Raw genomic sequence first — 16873 nt, forward strand, 5'->3', positions numbered from 1 at the left:
GCTTTAAATTTGTTTTGCAAAAAAGATAGATAGTTTTAAGCAAAAGTAACTTTATAGTGAGGTTTTCCTAATATATTCATTATGATTCAATTAATTTCAGTTGTTTTTTTTTCTATCATGAAGCCAGAGGAAGGCGATCGTGGAAATAAGGGTGATGCAGTCCTTTTCCGGCTAAAATATAAAAGCTCTTTTGTCCTTAAGCTTTTTTGATTAATTCAACCGTGAATAGGTATTTTGGCTAGTAAAAATTTATGGTTTCTACACCTTGAGCCAAATTTACTCATATGTACGTCATTTATTAAAACGAAATATACGAATTCCACGTTTTAGGAGAACCACGTATTCCACATTCATTTATGGGTGTCTAAAGACGTTCCCAACGCAGGCGGGTAAATGGCCTTGGGCAATGCCATAGGCAATGCTGATGCTGATGCGCCTTGGGTAAACACAAACACTGAATCCGCTCCACTGCATAAGCCATAAACTCGATTCGTTGGTACGGCTCTCGCGAAATTAAGCGGTAGGTTTTGCACTTTTACATTTCCGGTTATATCTCAGAAACTAATCGATCTACGATGAAGCCATTTTACACGATCATGGCCGGCTTGTGAACCGAACAAGTCAATCGCATCTTCAACACTTAAAAAGTTTTGGCTTTAAGACGACGAAGATATAGCCTGAAGTACACTAAATTTTCCAGGTGCAAAACCTACCGCTAAAACCCGCGAGACCTGTACATTTATCATTCCTAATTTAATTTATGCTAGAGTTTTATGTAGACCTACCTTGTGTATGCCATGTACGCCAGTCGGGCCAACTACTAGTAGTTGGATTTTACAAATAAAAATGTCCTGTTTCAGGTTATTGGCTTTACTGAACATGAAAGAAATAGTTGGTTTTGAATCATCACAACTCTGCTTCAACAAGGAAGAATTCTTCAAGGTATGTGTAAACTAAAGAATGAATAGCTACTCAGCTTCAAATCAAAATCATGGATTTGTAGGCATTCTTATTTGGGCAAATGAGTGGGTATCTGCCTATTTTAATTGTTTTTGAAGTTCCTACCTAAGCCTAATTGTTACTGAGGCACTGCAATTCATAACACCCTTTGGTTAGAAATGACTTAAAGGGACTATCCCACCTTTAACATGGGGTTTGAGTTGAGATAGCCAAGTTTGCGGCGAGGTTCAGAAACCACTATCTATCTAGGTTGCAACCCCCGCGGCCTCTTGGTGTTGAAGAAATTTGTTCCCTTCATTTGAAAATGGGCCTTGTACAAGGCCCTATCTTCAACATGGAGCGACCGTTCGTTTAGTCATTCTGATTTAAATGGGTTTGTTCGTTGAAAAATCGCTTAAAACTTGGTCTGAACTTTGTTGTGGTGCCTACAGAGTAAAAAGAATCAGCTTTATGACAGTAATGTGGCCTGGGGAAGGAGGTAATTTTGGGCTGTGACGTCACATATTTGAAAGTTTGTGTTTGGAATATGGGAAGCCTAAGATGTTTAATGAAAAATAAATGCCAGAACCGTGTTCCTGGTCATCTAATCTATAAAGTCGGGCACAATTTAACTGGTTTTAACAACATTTTAGAAGGTTGGATAGTCCCTTTAACAGACAACAAATAAGAGTAACTTGAACTACTAAAGAATAAGTGAAATCTGATGGAAGGAAATAATATTAAGTTGATCGAAGAGAAGGTACCTATCAGTTGTTTAATGTTCAATACAAAATATGTTATTGAATTGTCATAAGTAATTGCCACTTAGTGGGGGCAGTCTTGAAGCCCTTTAAAGGAAATAGTTCACTTTTAACATGGGGTTTGGAACTGGAATAGCAGTTTTGTTGCTTGCGCTGAGACTAGCACAAATCAGAAGCTTTTACGGCCCAACGATCACCCTAGACGAAGATATTCCATTTTTCGTTCCGAAAAGAGTGCCTTGCAGAGGAATGCGTGCCTTGCTGAGGAATGCAGTCACGTCATCGTCAGCCAATCAGAATGCTGCTTACAGCCGATGGGTTTGTCCTACGCAATATGATTGGTCAACGCGTAATAAGCTTCCGCGTCAAACATTATTTTATATAGAATATAGTTCTTCTTATACTAAAATATAGAAAATAATCCTTTTTACAAAAACGTTTTGTTTTATTTTCTGATCATTTTGAGCATAAAAAAACATAAATCCATAGCAAAATACTAATTTCAGGAAAGTGAACTATTTCCTTTAAGTGCATGACTTAAAACATTTTAAGAAACATGTTTTGCATATATCTTCTTATATATCAACATCCTAAAAAGTTAAAAGCAGCCATTTAGTTGCCCTAGTAAGGGCAAGTAGGTACCTTTTGGGCTAATGAGTCAAGTTCACTCATCATGAATGACATGTTGACATGACATGATGACCTAACATGATATTGAGATTATTTGTAGCATCTTGATAGCATACATTGATTATTCAGGACTGAATAGGGTTAAAGAACTGGCATGATCAAGGCATGATCAGTTAATAGAATGCCTACATCTAAAATCGCTGTTTTGCACCTTTGCCATCAATGCTTCTTTGTTGTCATTGCACCTTTGCTGTCAAAGGTAAATGTACCACAAGGCAAAACCTGAGTTTCTACCAGCAAGTATGATTTTCCATCAGTAATTTCTGTTTGCCATCATTGAGTTCCATGTGCTGTCAGTAAGCCCTGTTTGCCGTTATTAAATTCCAGTTTCTATAAAATTTTGTTTTCTGTCAGTAAGTTCCATTTTCTGTCTCTAATTTCCGTTTTTCGTCGGTAAGTTTCGTTTTTGGCGAGTATGTTCCGTTGTCCTTTACCAAGTTTGGTGTTCGGTCACTAGTTCCGTTTTCCCGTCAGTGAGCTGCGATATCCTCCACTCAGTCCGTCGCTGTGCTGTCGCTAAATTGCACTGTCCTTTAGTGAGCTGAGTGTCTGGCGGCGCTCTCCGGCAGGATGAGTTCAGCGTGGACGGATTCGTACTGCGGTACCGCCAGCAGGCCGGACTGGAGAGCCTGCGCACCGACCTGGGCATGTACCTCAAGGTGCTGCGCTCCTCCATGATCGACCTCATCAACAGGGACTACGCCGACTTCGTCAACCTCTCCTCAAACCTGGTCGGGCTCGACGCTAGCATCAGCAAGCTGGAGATGCCGCTGGGCCAGCTCAAGGAGGAGGTTCTGGTGAGACGCTCCCGACCGTCCGCCGAGCGTCCCTCACCGTCCGATACCGTCCGCCGAGCGCCCCTCACTGTCCAATACTGTCCGCCGAGCGCCCCTCACTGTCCGATACCGTCCGCCGAGCGCCCCTCACTGTCCGATACCGTCCGCCGAGCGTCCCTCACTGTCCGATACCGTCCGCCGGGCGCCCCTCACCGTCCAATACCGTCCGCCGAGCGCCCCTCACTGTCCGGTACTGTCCACCGAGCGCCCCTCACTGTCCGATACCGTCCGCCGAGCGTCCCTCACTGTCCAGTATTGTCCACCGAGCGCCCCTCACTGTCCGATACTGTCCGCCGAGCGCCCCTCACTGTCCGATACCGTCCGCCGAGCGCCCCTCACTGTCCGATACCGTCCGCCGAGCGTCCCTCACTGTCCGATACTGTCCACCGAGCGCCCCTCACTGACCGATACCGTCCGCCGAGCGCCCCTCACCGTCCAATACCGTCCGCCGAGCGCCCCTCACTGTCCGATACCGTCCGCTGAGCGCCCCTCACCGTCCAATACCGTCCGCCGAGCGCCCCTCACCGTCCAATACTGTCCGCCGAGCGTCCCTCACTGTCCAATACCGTCCGCCGAGCGCCCCTCACCGTCCAATACCGTCCGCCGAGCGCCCCTCACCGTCCAATACTGTCCGCCGAGCGCCCCTCACTGTCCGGTACCGTCCGCCGAGCGCCCCTCACTGTCCGATACTGTCCACCGAGCGCCCCTCACTGTCCGATACCGTCCGCCGAGCGCCCCTCACTGTCCGATACCGTCCGCCGAGCACCCCTCACTGTCCGATACTGTCCGCCGAGCGCCCCTCACCGTCCGATATTGTCCACCGAGCGCCGCTCACTGACCGATACCGTCCGCCGAGCGCCCCTCACTGTCCGATACTGTCCGCCGAGCGTCCCTCACTGACCAGTACCGTCCGCCGAGCGCCCCTTACTGACCAGTGCCCCGTTACTGTCACTGTGTATTAGTTGCCTATACGAGTACGACCCATTTGTTGGTGCTCCTCTGGTTATGAGCGACGAACCGGTCATATGACGGGGAGGTTCCGTGCTGTCTGAAAGCCATTATTGTTCCGAATCATGTGGGTCCCGCGTGTGACGTGTCCCTTCTGACCGGTGTCCGTGTCCCTTCTGACCGGTGACCGGTGTCCGTCTGACCGGTGTCCGTCTGGCCGGTGTCCGTCTGGCCGGTGTCCATCTGGCCGGTGTCCGTCTGACCGGTGTGCGTCTGACCGGTGTTTATCTGACCGGTGTCCATCTGACCGATGTCCATCTGACCGGTGCCCGTGTCCCGTACTCCCGTCTGACCGGTGTCTATCTGACCGGTGTCCATCTGACCGGTGTCCGTCTGACCGGTGTCCGTCTGACCGGTGTCCGTCTGACCGGTGTCCGTCTGACCGGTGTCCGGTGTCCGTCTGGCCGGTGTCCATCTGGCCGGTGTCCATCTGACCGGTGTCCGTCTGACCGGTGTCCGTCTGACCGGTGTCCATCTGACCGGTGTCCGTCTGACCGGTGTCCGTCTGACCGGTGCCCGTGTCCCGTACTCCCGTCTGACCGGTGTCTATCTGACCGGTGTCCGTCTGACCGGTGTCCGTCTGACCGGTGTCCGTCTGACCGGTGTCCATGATCCGTCTGACCGGCGGCAGAGCGTGCGCCGCTCGTTTGACGAGCTGCTGGAGCAGACGGGCGGCCGGATGGCGCGGCTGCACGAGGTGCGCGCCCAGAAGCAGTACCTGCGGCTGCTGGGCTCTCTGCCGGGCTACCTGGACCGGCTGGAGGCGCTGCTGGCCTCCGCTGACGATCCGGAGAGCTGCGACCCGGTGAGCGACCGCCGACCGCGGCTCAACAGTCAGTCGGGAAAGAAACGCGCTTCGGTGCGGTGGATTCATCAAGTCCGACTAAGGAAGGGATGGTAAATTGAGAGTCACCGTACCAATGGACCTAAGGAATGGATGATGATGTCAATTGGCTCGGTGACACAAATTTAGCAGCCATTCCTCAGTCGGGCTTGATGGATCCACCGCACCAATAGGCTGGCAGTCGGCGCCGCTCGGACTTACCACAGCGGCCCAGTGTTCAGCTGTGTTCCCGCTGACCGCTCGACCTGAGTGACCTCTATCAGGCCGCGTTTTTACGGCCATGTGTGAGCGATCGGTTCCTCACTCCCCCCCCCCCCGCCCCTCTGACAGGACGGCGACACCCTGGAGCGGGCCGCCTCCGAGTACAACCAGCTGACGTACGCGCTGGGCCACTGCGGCGAGCGCGCGGCGCTGGTGGGCCGGCTGCGGCCCCGCGTGGACGCGCTGGCCGGCCGGCTGCAGGAGCGGCTGCGCGCCGCGCTCCTGGCCGGTCTGGAGCGGCGTGACTCGGAGCGGCTGACGCACGTGCTGCGAGTGTTCGCAACCCTCGACCAGGTGGGTATGGGGGGGGGGGGCAGCTACTGCTCTGGACTAGGTGGGGCGCTGTGGCAGCTTCTCTTCAATTCTCGGTGTGTTCTAGCCGGCGCTCTGACCGCCAGACGTTAACGATAGAGGTTCTGTTCCGTTCTCATCTGTAGTTTCTGCTCTCTCCACCAGGCGGCAGTAGCGGAGGCCCTGTTCCGTTCTCACCTGTAGTTTCTGCTCTCTCCACCAGGCGGCAGTAGCGGAGGCCCTGTTCCGTTCTCACCTGTAGTTTCTGCTCTCTCCACCAGGCGGCAGTAGCGGAGGCCCTGTTCCGTTCTAACCTGTAGTTTCTGCTCTCTCCACCAGGTGTCAGTAGCGGAGGCCCTGTTCCGGGACCGGGTGGTGGAGCCCTACATGGAGGAGGCCATCAGCCCGGCGGCGCTGCGGGACAGCCCTCGCGGCCTGCGCGGTCTCTTTGACAACGTGCTGCGCTTCGTCTCGGAGCGGGCCGGCCTGCTGGTGTCCGTCACTCGGCGCGAGCACGGGTGAGAGGGGGAGCGGGACGGCGGGGGCTGCTGGGCCGGTGCCGTGATATGCGATGTACCCGCGCCTCCGTTACGATCCCTGCTCCGATGGTTGACCGTCGCTCCCGGTCCTCTCTACCCGCAGGGCCCACACGGCGCCCCGGTACGACTTTCTGGTGAACGCCGTGTGGCCCTGCATCGTGGAGAAACTGGAGCAGCAGCTGCCGGCCATTTTCGCGCCGGGAAACCCAAACACGCTCTATGAGGTGAGACAGGTCCGGCAGTCGGCTCTGTGTGAGGTCAGGCCGCTGCCCTGGCACACGGCTATGCGTATTAGCGGCATAGATTATAAACTCCCAACAGCAGACATTAATAGTGTCCGCCTATCCGGTGTAGTAACACGTCCCCTGTGTCCCGGCAGCGTACACGGCCAGTAGTGCCGTCCAATAGTGTCCGGTGTAGTAACACGTCCCCTGTGTCCCGGCAGCGTACACGGCCAGTAGTGCCGTCCAGTAGTGTACGGTGTAGTAACACGTCCTCTGTGTCCCGGCAGCGTGCACGGCCAGTAGTGCCGTCCAGTAGTATCCGGTGTAGTAACACGTCCCCTGTGTCCCGGCAGCGTACACGGCCAGTAGTGCCGTCCAGTAGTGTCCGGTGTAGTAACACATCCCCTGTGTCCCGGCAGCGTACACGGCCAGTAGTGCCGTCCAGTAGTGTACGGTGTAGTAACACGTCCCCTGTGTCCCGGCAGCGTACACGGCCAGTAGTGCCGTCCAGTAATGTCCGGTGTAGTAACACGTCCCCTGTGTCCCGGCAGCGTACACGGCCAGTAGTGCCGTCCAGTAATGTCCGGTGTAGTAACACGTCCCCTGTGTCCCGGCAGCGTACACGGCCAGTAGTGCCGTCCAGTAGTGTCCGGTGTAGTAACACGTCCCCTGTGTCCCGGCAGCGTACACGGCCAGTAGTGCCGTCCAGTAGTGTCCGGTGTAGTAACACGTCCCCTGTGTCCCGGCAGCGTACACGGCCAGTAGTGCCGTCCAGTAATGTCCGGTGTAGTAACACGTCCCCTGTGTCCCGGCAGCGTACACGGCCAGTAGTGCCGTCCAGTAGTGTCCGGTGTAGTAACACGTCCCCTGTGTCCCGGCAGCGTACACGGCCAGTAGTGCCGTCCAGTAGTGTCCGGTGTAGTAACACGTCCCCTGTGTCCCGGCAGCGTACACGGCCAGTAGTGCCGTCCAGTAGTGTCCGGTGTAGTAACACGCCCCCTGTGTCCCGGCAGCGTACACGGCCAGTAGTGCCGTCCAGTAGTGTCCGGTGTAGTAACACGTCCCCTGTGTCCCGGCAGCGTACACGGCCAGTAGTGCCGTCCAGTAGTGTCCGGTGTAGTAACAAGTCCCCTGTGTCCCGGCAGCGTACACGGCCAGTAGTGCCGTCCAGTAGTGTCCGGTGTAGTAACACGTCCCCTGTGTCCCGGCAGCGTACACGGCCAGTAGTGCCGTCCAGTAGTGTCCGGTGTAGTAACACGTCCCCTGTGTCCCGGCAGCGTGCACGGCCAGTAGTGCCGTCCAGTAGTGTCCGGTGTAGTAACACGTCCCCTGTGTCCCGGCAGCGTGCACGGCCAGTAGTGCCGTCCAGTAGTGTCCGGTGTAGTAACACGTCCCCTGTGTCCCGGCAGCGTACACGGCCAGTAGTGCCGTCCAGTAGTGTCCGGTGTAGTAACACGTCCCCTGTGTCCCGGCAGCGTACACGGCCAGTAGTGCCGTCCAGTAGTGTCCGGTGTAGTAACACGCCCCCTGTGTCCCGGCAGCGTGCACGGCCAGTAGTGCCGTCCAGTAGTGTCCGGTGTAGTAACACGTCCCCTGTGTCCCGGCAGCGTGCACGGCCAGTAGTGCCGTCCAGTAGTGTCCGGTGTAGTAACACGTCCCCTGTGTCCCGGCAGCGTACACGGCCAGTAGTGCCGTCCAGGAGTGTCCGGTGTAGTAACACGTCCCCTGTGTCCCGGCAGCGTACACGGCCAGTAGTGCCGTCCAGTAGTGTCCGGTGTAGTAACACGTCCCCTGTGTCCCGGCAGCGTACACGGCCAGTAGTGCCGTCCAATAGTGTCCGGCTTAGTAACACGTCCCCTGTGTCCCGGCAGCGTACACGGCCAGTAGTGCCGTCCAGTAGTGTCCGGTGTAGTAACACGCCCCCTGTGTCCCGGCAGCGTACACGGCCAGTAGTGCCGTCCAGTAGTGTCCGGTGTAGTAACACGCCCCCTGTGTCCCGGCAGCGTACACGGCCAGTAGTGCCGTCCAGTAGTGTCCGGTGTAGTAACACGCCCCCTGTGTCCCGGCAGCGTGCACGGCCAGTAGTGCCGTCCAGTAGTGTCCGGTGTAGTAACACGTCCCCTGTGTCCCGGCAGCGTGCACGGCCAGTAGTGCCGTCCAGTAGTGTCTGGTGTAGTAACACGTCCCCTGTGTCCCGGCAGCGTACACGGCCAGTAGTGCCGTCCAGTAGTGTCCGGTGTAGTAGCACGTCCCCTGTGTCCCGGCAGCGTACACGGCCAGTAGTGCCGTCCAGTAGTGTCCGGTGTAGTAACACGTCCCCTGTGTCCCGGCAGCGTACACGGCCAGTAGTGCCGTCCAGTAGTGTCCGGTGTAGTAACACGTCCCCTGTGTCCCGGCAGCGTACACGGCCAGTAGTGCCGTCCAATAGTGTCCGGCTTAGTAACACGTCCCCTGTGTCCCGGCAGCGTACACGGCCAGTAGTGCCGTCCAATAGTGTCCGGCTTAGTAACACGTCCCCTGTGTCCCGGCAGCGTACACGGCCAGTAGTGCCGTCCAGTAGTGTCCGGTGTAGTAACACGTCCCCTGTGTCCCGGCAGCGTACACGGCCAGTAGTGCCGTCCAGTAGTGTCCGGTGTAGTAACACGTCCTCTGTGTCCCGGCAGCGTACACGGCCAGTAGTGCCGTCCAGTAGTGTCCGGTGTAGTAACACGTCCCCTGTCCCTGTTTCCCGCAGCGTTACACGGCCAGTAGTGCCGCCCAGTAGTGTCCGGTGTAGTAACACGTCCCCTGTTTCCCGCAGCGCTACACGGCCAGTATGGAGTTTGTGGAGCGCTTTGAGCGCGCCTGCGGCACCATGTCCAGTGTTGAGAGACTGCGCGCTCACGAGGCCTACGACAGCTTCATGAAAAAGTGGAACCTGCCCGTCTACTACCAGATCCGGTGAGCCGGGAGCCCCGAGTGGCGGGGAGAGATCGGGGAACAGGCGGCCAGCTTCAGGGGAGCTGATCCGTCCCATTCCCCAACAGTTTAGTGCGGATAGTGAGAGCGCTGAACAATTAACTCGTGGCTGGGTAGGTGTATGAGACGTGACACTGTCGCTTTGATGATATACTCTGGGTCTGACTGATCGTAGTTGCCGACTTTCCGTGATATGGTAACTGTTCTGACCCCTCCCCCGTCCCCCCTGGTTCACTGACTGCAGGAGACCGCTCTGACCCCTCCCCCATCCCCCCTGGTTCAGACTGCAGGAGACCGCTCTGACCCATCCCCGTGGTTCAGACTGCAGGAGACCGCTCTGACTCCGTCCCCCTGGTTCACTGACTGCAGGAGACCGCTCTGACTCCTCCCCCTGGTTCAGACTGCAGGAGACCGCTCTGACCCCTCCCCCCTGGTTCAGACTGCAGGAGACCGCTCTGACCCCGTCCCCCTCCCCCGTGGTTCACTGACTGCAGGAGACCGCTCTGACCCCTCCCCGTGGTTCACTGACTGCAGGAGACCGCTCTGACCCCTCCCCTGGTTCACTGACCTGGTTCACTGACTGCAGGAGACCGCTCTGACCCCTCCCCCTGGTTCAGACTGCAGGAGACCGCTCTGACCCCTCCCCCTGGTTCACTGACCTGGTTCACTGATTGCAGGAGACCGCTCTGACCCCCCTCCCCATGGTTCACTGACTGCAGGAGACCGCTCTGACCCCTCCCCCCCCCCTGGTTCAGACTGCAGGAGACCGCTCTGACTCCGTCCCCCTGGTTCACTGACCTGGTTCACCGACTGCAGGAGACCGCTCTGATCCCTCCCCCCTGGTTCAGACTGCAGGAGACCGCTCTGACCCCCTCCCCATGGTTCACTGACTGCAGGAGACTGCTCTGACCCCTCCCCCTGGTTCAGACTGCAGGAGACCGCTCTGACCCCTCCCCCCTGGTTCAGACTGCAGGAGACCGCTCTGACCCCGTCCCCCTCCCCCGTGGTTCACTGACTGCAGGAGACCGCTCTGACCCCTCCCCGTGGTTCACTGACTGCAGGAGACCGCTCTGACCCCTCCCCTGGTTCACTGACTGCAGGAGACCGCTCTGACCCCTCCCCTGGTTCACTGACCTGGTTCACTGACTGCAGGAGACCGCTCTGACCCCTCCCCCTGGTTCAGACTGCAGGAGACCGCTCTGACCCCTCCCCCTGGTTCACTGACCTGGTTCACTGATTGCAGGAGACCGCTCTGACCCCCCTCCCCATGGTTCACTGACTGCAGGAGACCGCTCTGACCCCTCCCCCCCCCCTGGTTCAGACTGCAGGAGACCGCTCTGACTCCGTCCCCCTGGTTCACTGACCTGGTTCACCGACTGCAGGAGACCGCTCTGATCCCTCCCCCCTGGTTCAGACTGCAGGAGACCGCTCTGACCCCCTCCCCATGGTTCACTGACTGCAGGAGACTGCTCTGACCCCTCCCCCTGGTTCAGACTGCAGGAGACCGCTCTGACCCCGTCCCCCCTGGTTCAGACTGCAGGAGACCGCTCTGACCCCTCCACCTGGTTCGGACTGCAGGAGACCGCTCTGACCCCTCCCCCCTGGTTCACTGACCTGGTTCACTGACTGCAGGAGACCGCTCTGACCCCCCTCCTTATGGTTCACTGACTGCAGGAGACCGCTCTGACCCCTCCCCCCTGGTTCAGACTGCAGGAGACCGCTCTGACCCCCTCCCCATGGTTCACTGACTGCAGGAGACCGCTCTGACCCCTCCCCCTGGTTCAGACTGCAGGAGACCGCTCTGACCCCTCCCCCTGGTTCAGACTGCAGGAGACCGCTCTGACCCCTCCCCCCTGGTTCACTGACCTGGTTCACTGACTGCAGGAGACCGCTCTGACCCCCCTCCTTATGGTTCACTGACTGCAGGAGACCGCTCTGACCCCTCCACCTGGTTCGGACTGCAGGAGACCGCTCTGACCCCTCCCCCCTGGTTCACTGACCTGGTTCACTGACTGCAGGAGACCGCTCTGACCCCCCTCCTTATGGTTCACTGACTGCAGGAGACCGCTCTGACCCCTCCCCCCTGGTTCAGACTGCAGGAGACCGCTCTGACCCCCCTCCCCATGGTTCACTGACTGCAGGAGACCGCTCTGACCCCTCCCCCCTGGTTCAGACTGCAGGAGACCGCTCTGACCCCCCTCCCCCTGGTTCAGACTGCAGGAGACCGCTCTGACCCCTCCCCTGGTTCAGACTGCAGGAGACCGCTCTGACCCATCCCCCTGGTTCAGACTGCAGGAGACCGGCGGCGCGCTGGAGGCGGCGCTGGCCTCCGGCGCCGCCGGGCCGGCCGTCTGGTTAGCGCTGCAGCGCTGCTGGAGCTCGGGGGTGTTCCTGCGGCCGCTGACCCACCGGTTCTGGCAGCTGAGCCTGCAGATCGTCTCCCGATACGCCACCTGGCTGACGGACAGGCTGGCCGCAGAGGTAGGGGTCAGACGGGACGGGGACAGGTACCGGCGAGGGATAGAGGTCCGGGTCAGACAGGGGACGGGGACAGGCACCGGCCAGGCATAGAGGTCCGGGCAGAGGTCCGGGCAGACAGGGGACGGGGACAGGTACCGGCCAGGGATAGAGGTCCGGGCAGAGGTACGGTCAGACGGGACGGGGACAGGTACCGGCCAGGGATAGAGGTACGGGTCAGACAGGGGACGGGGACAGGTACCGGCTGGGATAGAGGTCCGGGCAGACGGGACGGGTCAGACGGAGGGTACGCGTCAGACGGATGGGGTCCAGGTACGAGTACGAGGGGCAGAGTGACGACTGCCGTGCAAACCAGGGACAGGGATAGTATGAGTCGGGGAAGTGGACCGGTTAACCGTCTCTGTCTGACAGACAGGGTCTAGGTACGGACTCTGTATAGGGCCTTGGGTACGGACTATAGGCCGGGACAGGGCCGTGGTACGGTCCGGGCACAAACTGGTCGCGGCGGCGCGTCTCACTGCTGGCTCCGTTTCCAGGAGCGGCGGTCGGGCGAGGTGTCCCTGGAGGAGTGTGTGCGCCACCTGGCGGAGCTGGCCGAGCTCGAGCGCAGACTGGACTCGTTCCTGGAGGAGACCGTGCTGCCCGCGCTGCCGGGGCTGCCCGACGAGGCCGCCCACTCGCTCAGAGGTACGGCAGCGGCAGCCCCGGATCACTGGGGGTGGTTCCAGACTCTCAGAGCGAGTCAGTAGAGGGCAGCGGTGGTCCTGATCCCGAGCGGCGATCCCAGGAACTCAGCGACCGCACCCTTCCGCCATCATACCCGGCACACACTCCCAATGGTATAACTTTATATTGAATAGCCCTCCGCTCCCCTCACACAGCGAGTCCGGACACTGACTATATAACTAGGCACCCTCGCTCCCTTCTTCCCCTCCCTCCTGATCTGACAGCGAGTCTGGCCACGGGCCGGGCGCGGTTGATTGCTGCGTACCCCTGTGTAACTGTGTACCTCCTCTCCTCTCACGCAGCCAGTCTGGCCACGGGCCGGGCCCGGCTGGCGCCGCTGCCCGCCCGGCTCCGCTCGCTGCTGACGGAGCGGCTTGTGGCGGCCGCCGCCGAGCCGATGCGCGCCGTGCTGGAGATCCCGCGGCTGTACCGCCGAACCAACCGTGACCCGCCGGCGGCCGCCTCCGCCTACGTGGCGGCGATGGTGGCGCCGCTGCGACAGTTCGCCGACACGGTCTGCGCCGGCCTGGACGGGCCCGTCACCGCCGGCCACCTCACCGGCGTGGCCACCCAGCTCTGTACGCTGTGAGTGGATCGAACCTTCTTCTTTTTTTTGCAATGAGCAATGAGCATTGAATTTTGTATGATATTGACAACTCTCCATTATCGAACATCATTGAAGTTCACCGTCCATCCTGATTAGCCCCCCGCCACCGGTCCTCTATTTACCGGTAACACGGCGGTGTGCGGCCGCCGGCAGGTACGGGGACAAGGTGGCCCAGGTGCTCACCTCCGTCCAGAAGATGGAGGAGTCGCTCCGCAAGCTGAAGAAGTCGCGGCCGGGCGCGGCGGCGGCGCCGGCCGGCGGCACCGATGACGACAAGATCCGACGGCAGCTGGCGCTGGACGTGGCGGGGCTGGGCGGCCAGCTGACGGCGCTGGGACTGGCCGCCGACCGGCTGGACGAGTACCGCGCCCTGCTGGCCCTGGTGGCCGCCGCCGACGGCTCCCAGACGGACGGACCATGAACGGACGGACCATGAACGGACGGACCATGAACGGACAGACCATAGACGGACGGACCATAGACGGACGGACCATAGACGGACGGACCATAGACGGACGGACCATGGACGGACCATGGACGGACGAACCATAGACGGACGGCTCCCAGGCGGACGGACCATAGACGGACGGACCATAGACGGACGGACCATAGACGGACGGACCATGGACGGACGGACCATAGACGGACGGACCATGGACGGACGGCTCCCAGACGGACGGACCATAGACGGACGGACCATGGACGGACGGACCATAGACGGACGGACCATAGACGGACGGACCATAGACGGACGGACCATGAACGGACGGACCATAGACGGACGGACCATGAACGGACGGACCATAGACGGACGGACCATGGACGGACGGACCATAGACGGACGGACCATAGACGGACGGACCATGGACGGACGGACCATAGACGGACGGACCATGGACTGACCATAGACCTGCGGATCGTTAACTGACGGACAATACACTGACAGGCACAGACTGACAGATCATGGATGGGGTCATGGATAGACCATATGTAGACGGACCACAGACAGACTGTTGACCGCCGCCGGCTGATCATAGACGGTTGACTGACAGACGGGCACCATTGGTCGGCCAGCGGGGCATGCAAGACGTGCGATGAGGGCATTATTACGCCGTGCGTAGTTCACGGAGAAGGGACCTTTGAGGCAGTTATGGATGCGATGAGCCGCCCTTGTTATGTATTCTAGCTTTGTGTGACTTATGGTGTTGGATGCAGTGCGTCTCGCACATATTTATTGATACCGTCAAAGATATATTCAAATATACATAATTATGTCACTATCATCATTGTTCGATACTGTTTCCCTCGCAAATTGCGTGTACAAGCTTATCGCCATGGTTTCCAGACCTTGTCTAGAACTTCTTCTCTCGAGAAAGCCATGGTGGGTACTTCGATTTACTAGGCGACATTCGTGAGGTTCAGATCTTGCTGATGGGAAAACGGGACCTTCGGCTACCTTTTTGCTACTGACAGCCACAACTGTATTAGTGGTGCCTGGTGACCTGTACAAAAACTGGCCGGTCTACCGCCCATCCCTGTCGGGTCGGCTCAGAACCGGCCATCGCTCCGCGCACTCCGGCCGGGCGGCGGGTTCCGTTGGACCGCTGTTTGTGGGGACGCTGTCTGTGCTGCTGAGGACGGACTGGACTGGACTGCCGCCCCCTGGGAGGGTGGTGTCCTCCGGGTCCCTGTCCAGGACCGGCTGTCCATCGAGGAGGGAGCAGGCCGCCCTGTATCCAGACCCAGCGGAAGACGGTGCTGGCCCAGCTGGGAGCAGATGCGGCAGCCTACTGACTGACGAGCACTCGGCGGACAGACCCGCGTAAGTACGCCCTTATCCCAAGATTGAACTAGTTAGTCCTTGAACTGAAGTCCTGATTTTGATTATTAGTGTCATGCGGGGCAGCTGATGTAGATAGCGCAGGTGTAGTTACCTACCAACCATTGGCGTCTTTCAGCTACGCAAGAAGGAATCGGCAGACACAGACACCTGGGCGAGCGAGGAGGGGAAGTCGAGACCGTGTTTCCGCCAAAAGAGAAAACAACCAAGGTAGGTGGTAGGTAACTACACCTGCGCTATCTACATCAGCTGCCCCGCATGACACTAATGGGACCGTATTAGAGCCGGGCCCGGCGATAATCACGGAACATTAGTGTCGGGGAAGACTGCGGCTGGGCAGACTGCGGCGACCCCTAGGAAGAACAACTAGGGAGAACAACATTCGACAGATGGCAGCACTAGACGAGATAATCAGGCAATACTTTAATATTAATGGGAAAGGAAATAATGACAATAGTTGTTCTTCCTAGGGGTCGCCGCAGTCTGCCCCGCCGCAGTCTGCCCCGCCGCAGTCTGCCCCGACACTAATGTTCCGTGATTATCGCCGGGCCCGGCTCTAATACGGTCCCATTCTCATCACGTTATATTCTTGTTTGCATATTGATCTGATCTGCTGTGAGCGTGTATCGTTTCTAAGCTGCACCGTCCGTTCCCAGGTCTCAGTCTGTGGAGAGGACGGGTGACGCCGGCAGCCGCTGCCGACCCGTCTGTGTAGCCGGACCTGCGCAGCGCCGTGTGAGTACACCGACTCTATCGGCCCGCCGGCCCTGCACCCCACCCACCGGCTGGAGCCGACTGCGGCCCGCCGGCCCTGCACCTCACCCACCGGCAGCTGGAGCCGACTGCGGTCCGTACTCGTATCAACAGGGCACTGATCAACGTCCCGGTCCCACCAACCGATCGGCCAGACGACCGAACGACTGATCCACCGGCCGTCCAAACCAACGACGAGCCACCGTCTAAACGAACGAACGGATTACCCTCCTGTCCGCCCGTCCATCTATCGGCCCGTCTACGCTCCGCTCTACCTGTCCGCCCGCCCGTCTATCGGTCTGTCGGTCTGTCTACATTCCGGTCCGTCCGCCCGTCCGTCCGTCCGTCTATCGGTCTGTCCACACTCTGTCCTCCCGCCGGGCCGCCGGCCGCCATGCAGTACCGTCTGTCGCTGTACCTGGGCGGCGTGGCGCTGCTCGTGCTCGGCTCCTGTCTGGTGTACACGGCCGGCAGCCTACAGCAGCTGCTTCAGCAGGCGCACGACAAACAACAGCAGATGAACGTCACACGGGCGGCGGACGGCGGGGAGGGACAGGACTCCAACGGCACTGGGGTGGGACAGGACTCCAACGGCACTGGAGAGGGACAGGGCTCCAACGGCACTGGGGTGGCCACAACCCTCACCGGTACTGAAGAGGCCCCGAGGTCGAACTCCACAGAGGAGGCGAGTGGAGGGGCGGCGGAGAAGCTGGATGCAGCGGAGTCGGTGACAGCAATGGCAGCTGACAGTCCCAGTGTGACAGTGACAGCTGAGACAGCCGGTCCCGGTGTGACAGTGACAGCGGCCGGCGGTGACAGCTCCCAGACAGCCCCCGCGCGGCCCCAGACTGGCGACTACGACTGGCTGTGGTGGCTGGCGGCCTGACCCCCCTGTCCTGGCCCGCTGTGACGGTGCCCTTCCCGTGACTGCCCCCCCCCCCCCCCGTGACAGTTGGAAATACACCAATGGAAGCAGGACGACCAGTGTCGGCAGTTGCGTGGCTGATTCGGTGTTTTTCCATTTTTTCCGTTTTCAGGCATTATCCTGTAACAAAAGCATGGGAAACTTTGGTTTCCTCCATAATCTAGTTTTACAGCAAGCGCAGTTTTTCTTCTTC

The 16873-nt window shown here is 58.7% G+C and overlaps 1 protein-coding gene across 2 annotated transcripts; it reads left to right on the forward strand.

The window, feature by feature from the left end:
* The first annotated feature begins 434 nt into the window (after positions 1–434).
* LOC122378248 (conserved oligomeric Golgi complex subunit 2-like) lies at positions 435–14440 on the forward strand. 2 transcript variants are annotated; one of them, XM_043359101.1, is made up of 12 exons: positions 435–520; positions 861–942; positions 2960–3187; positions 4866–5039; positions 5409–5633; positions 5970–6148; positions 6273–6393; positions 9194–9333; positions 11640–11832; positions 12366–12516; positions 12858–13140; positions 13316–14440. In XM_043359101.1, exons 2-12 carry the CDS (start codon positions 880–882, stop codon positions 13581–13583), a joined length of 2025 nt encoding a protein of 674 aa, XP_043215036.1. In that variant the 5' UTR covers positions 435–520; positions 861–879; the 3' UTR covers positions 13584–14440. The 2 variants fall into 2 exon arrangements, with proteins under 2 accessions (XP_043215036.1, XP_043215034.1); XM_043359099.1 differs by having other exon boundaries at positions 435–496.
* Positions 14441–16873: the final 2433 nt, after the last annotated feature.

The sequence above is a fragment of the Amphibalanus amphitrite genome, unplaced genomic scaffold (assembly GCF_019059575.1).
Source record: "Amphibalanus amphitrite isolate SeventyFive unplaced genomic scaffold, NRLGWU_Aamphi_draft 000056F_arrow, whole genome shotgun sequence".
Lineage (NCBI taxonomy): Eukaryota > Metazoa > Arthropoda > Thecostraca > Balanomorpha > Balanidae > Amphibalanus > Amphibalanus amphitrite.

What these genes read in the sequence shown, in the direction of transcription:
- LOC122378248 (XM_043359101.1), top strand. Translation starts at nt 880, where the DNA reads ATGAAAGAAATAGTTGGTTTTGAATCATCACAACTCTGCTTCAACAAG. An exon ending in GTCACTCGGCGCGAGCACGG is followed by an intron (nt 6,149 to 6,272) that starts GTGAGAGGGGGA and finishes CTCTACCCGCAG; the next exon opens with GGCCCACACGGCGCCCCGGT. An exon ending in CGGACAGGCTGGCCGCAGAG is followed by an intron (nt 11,833 to 12,365) that starts GTAGGGGTCAGA and finishes CTCCGTTTCCAG; the next exon opens with GAGCGGCGGTCGGGCGAGGT.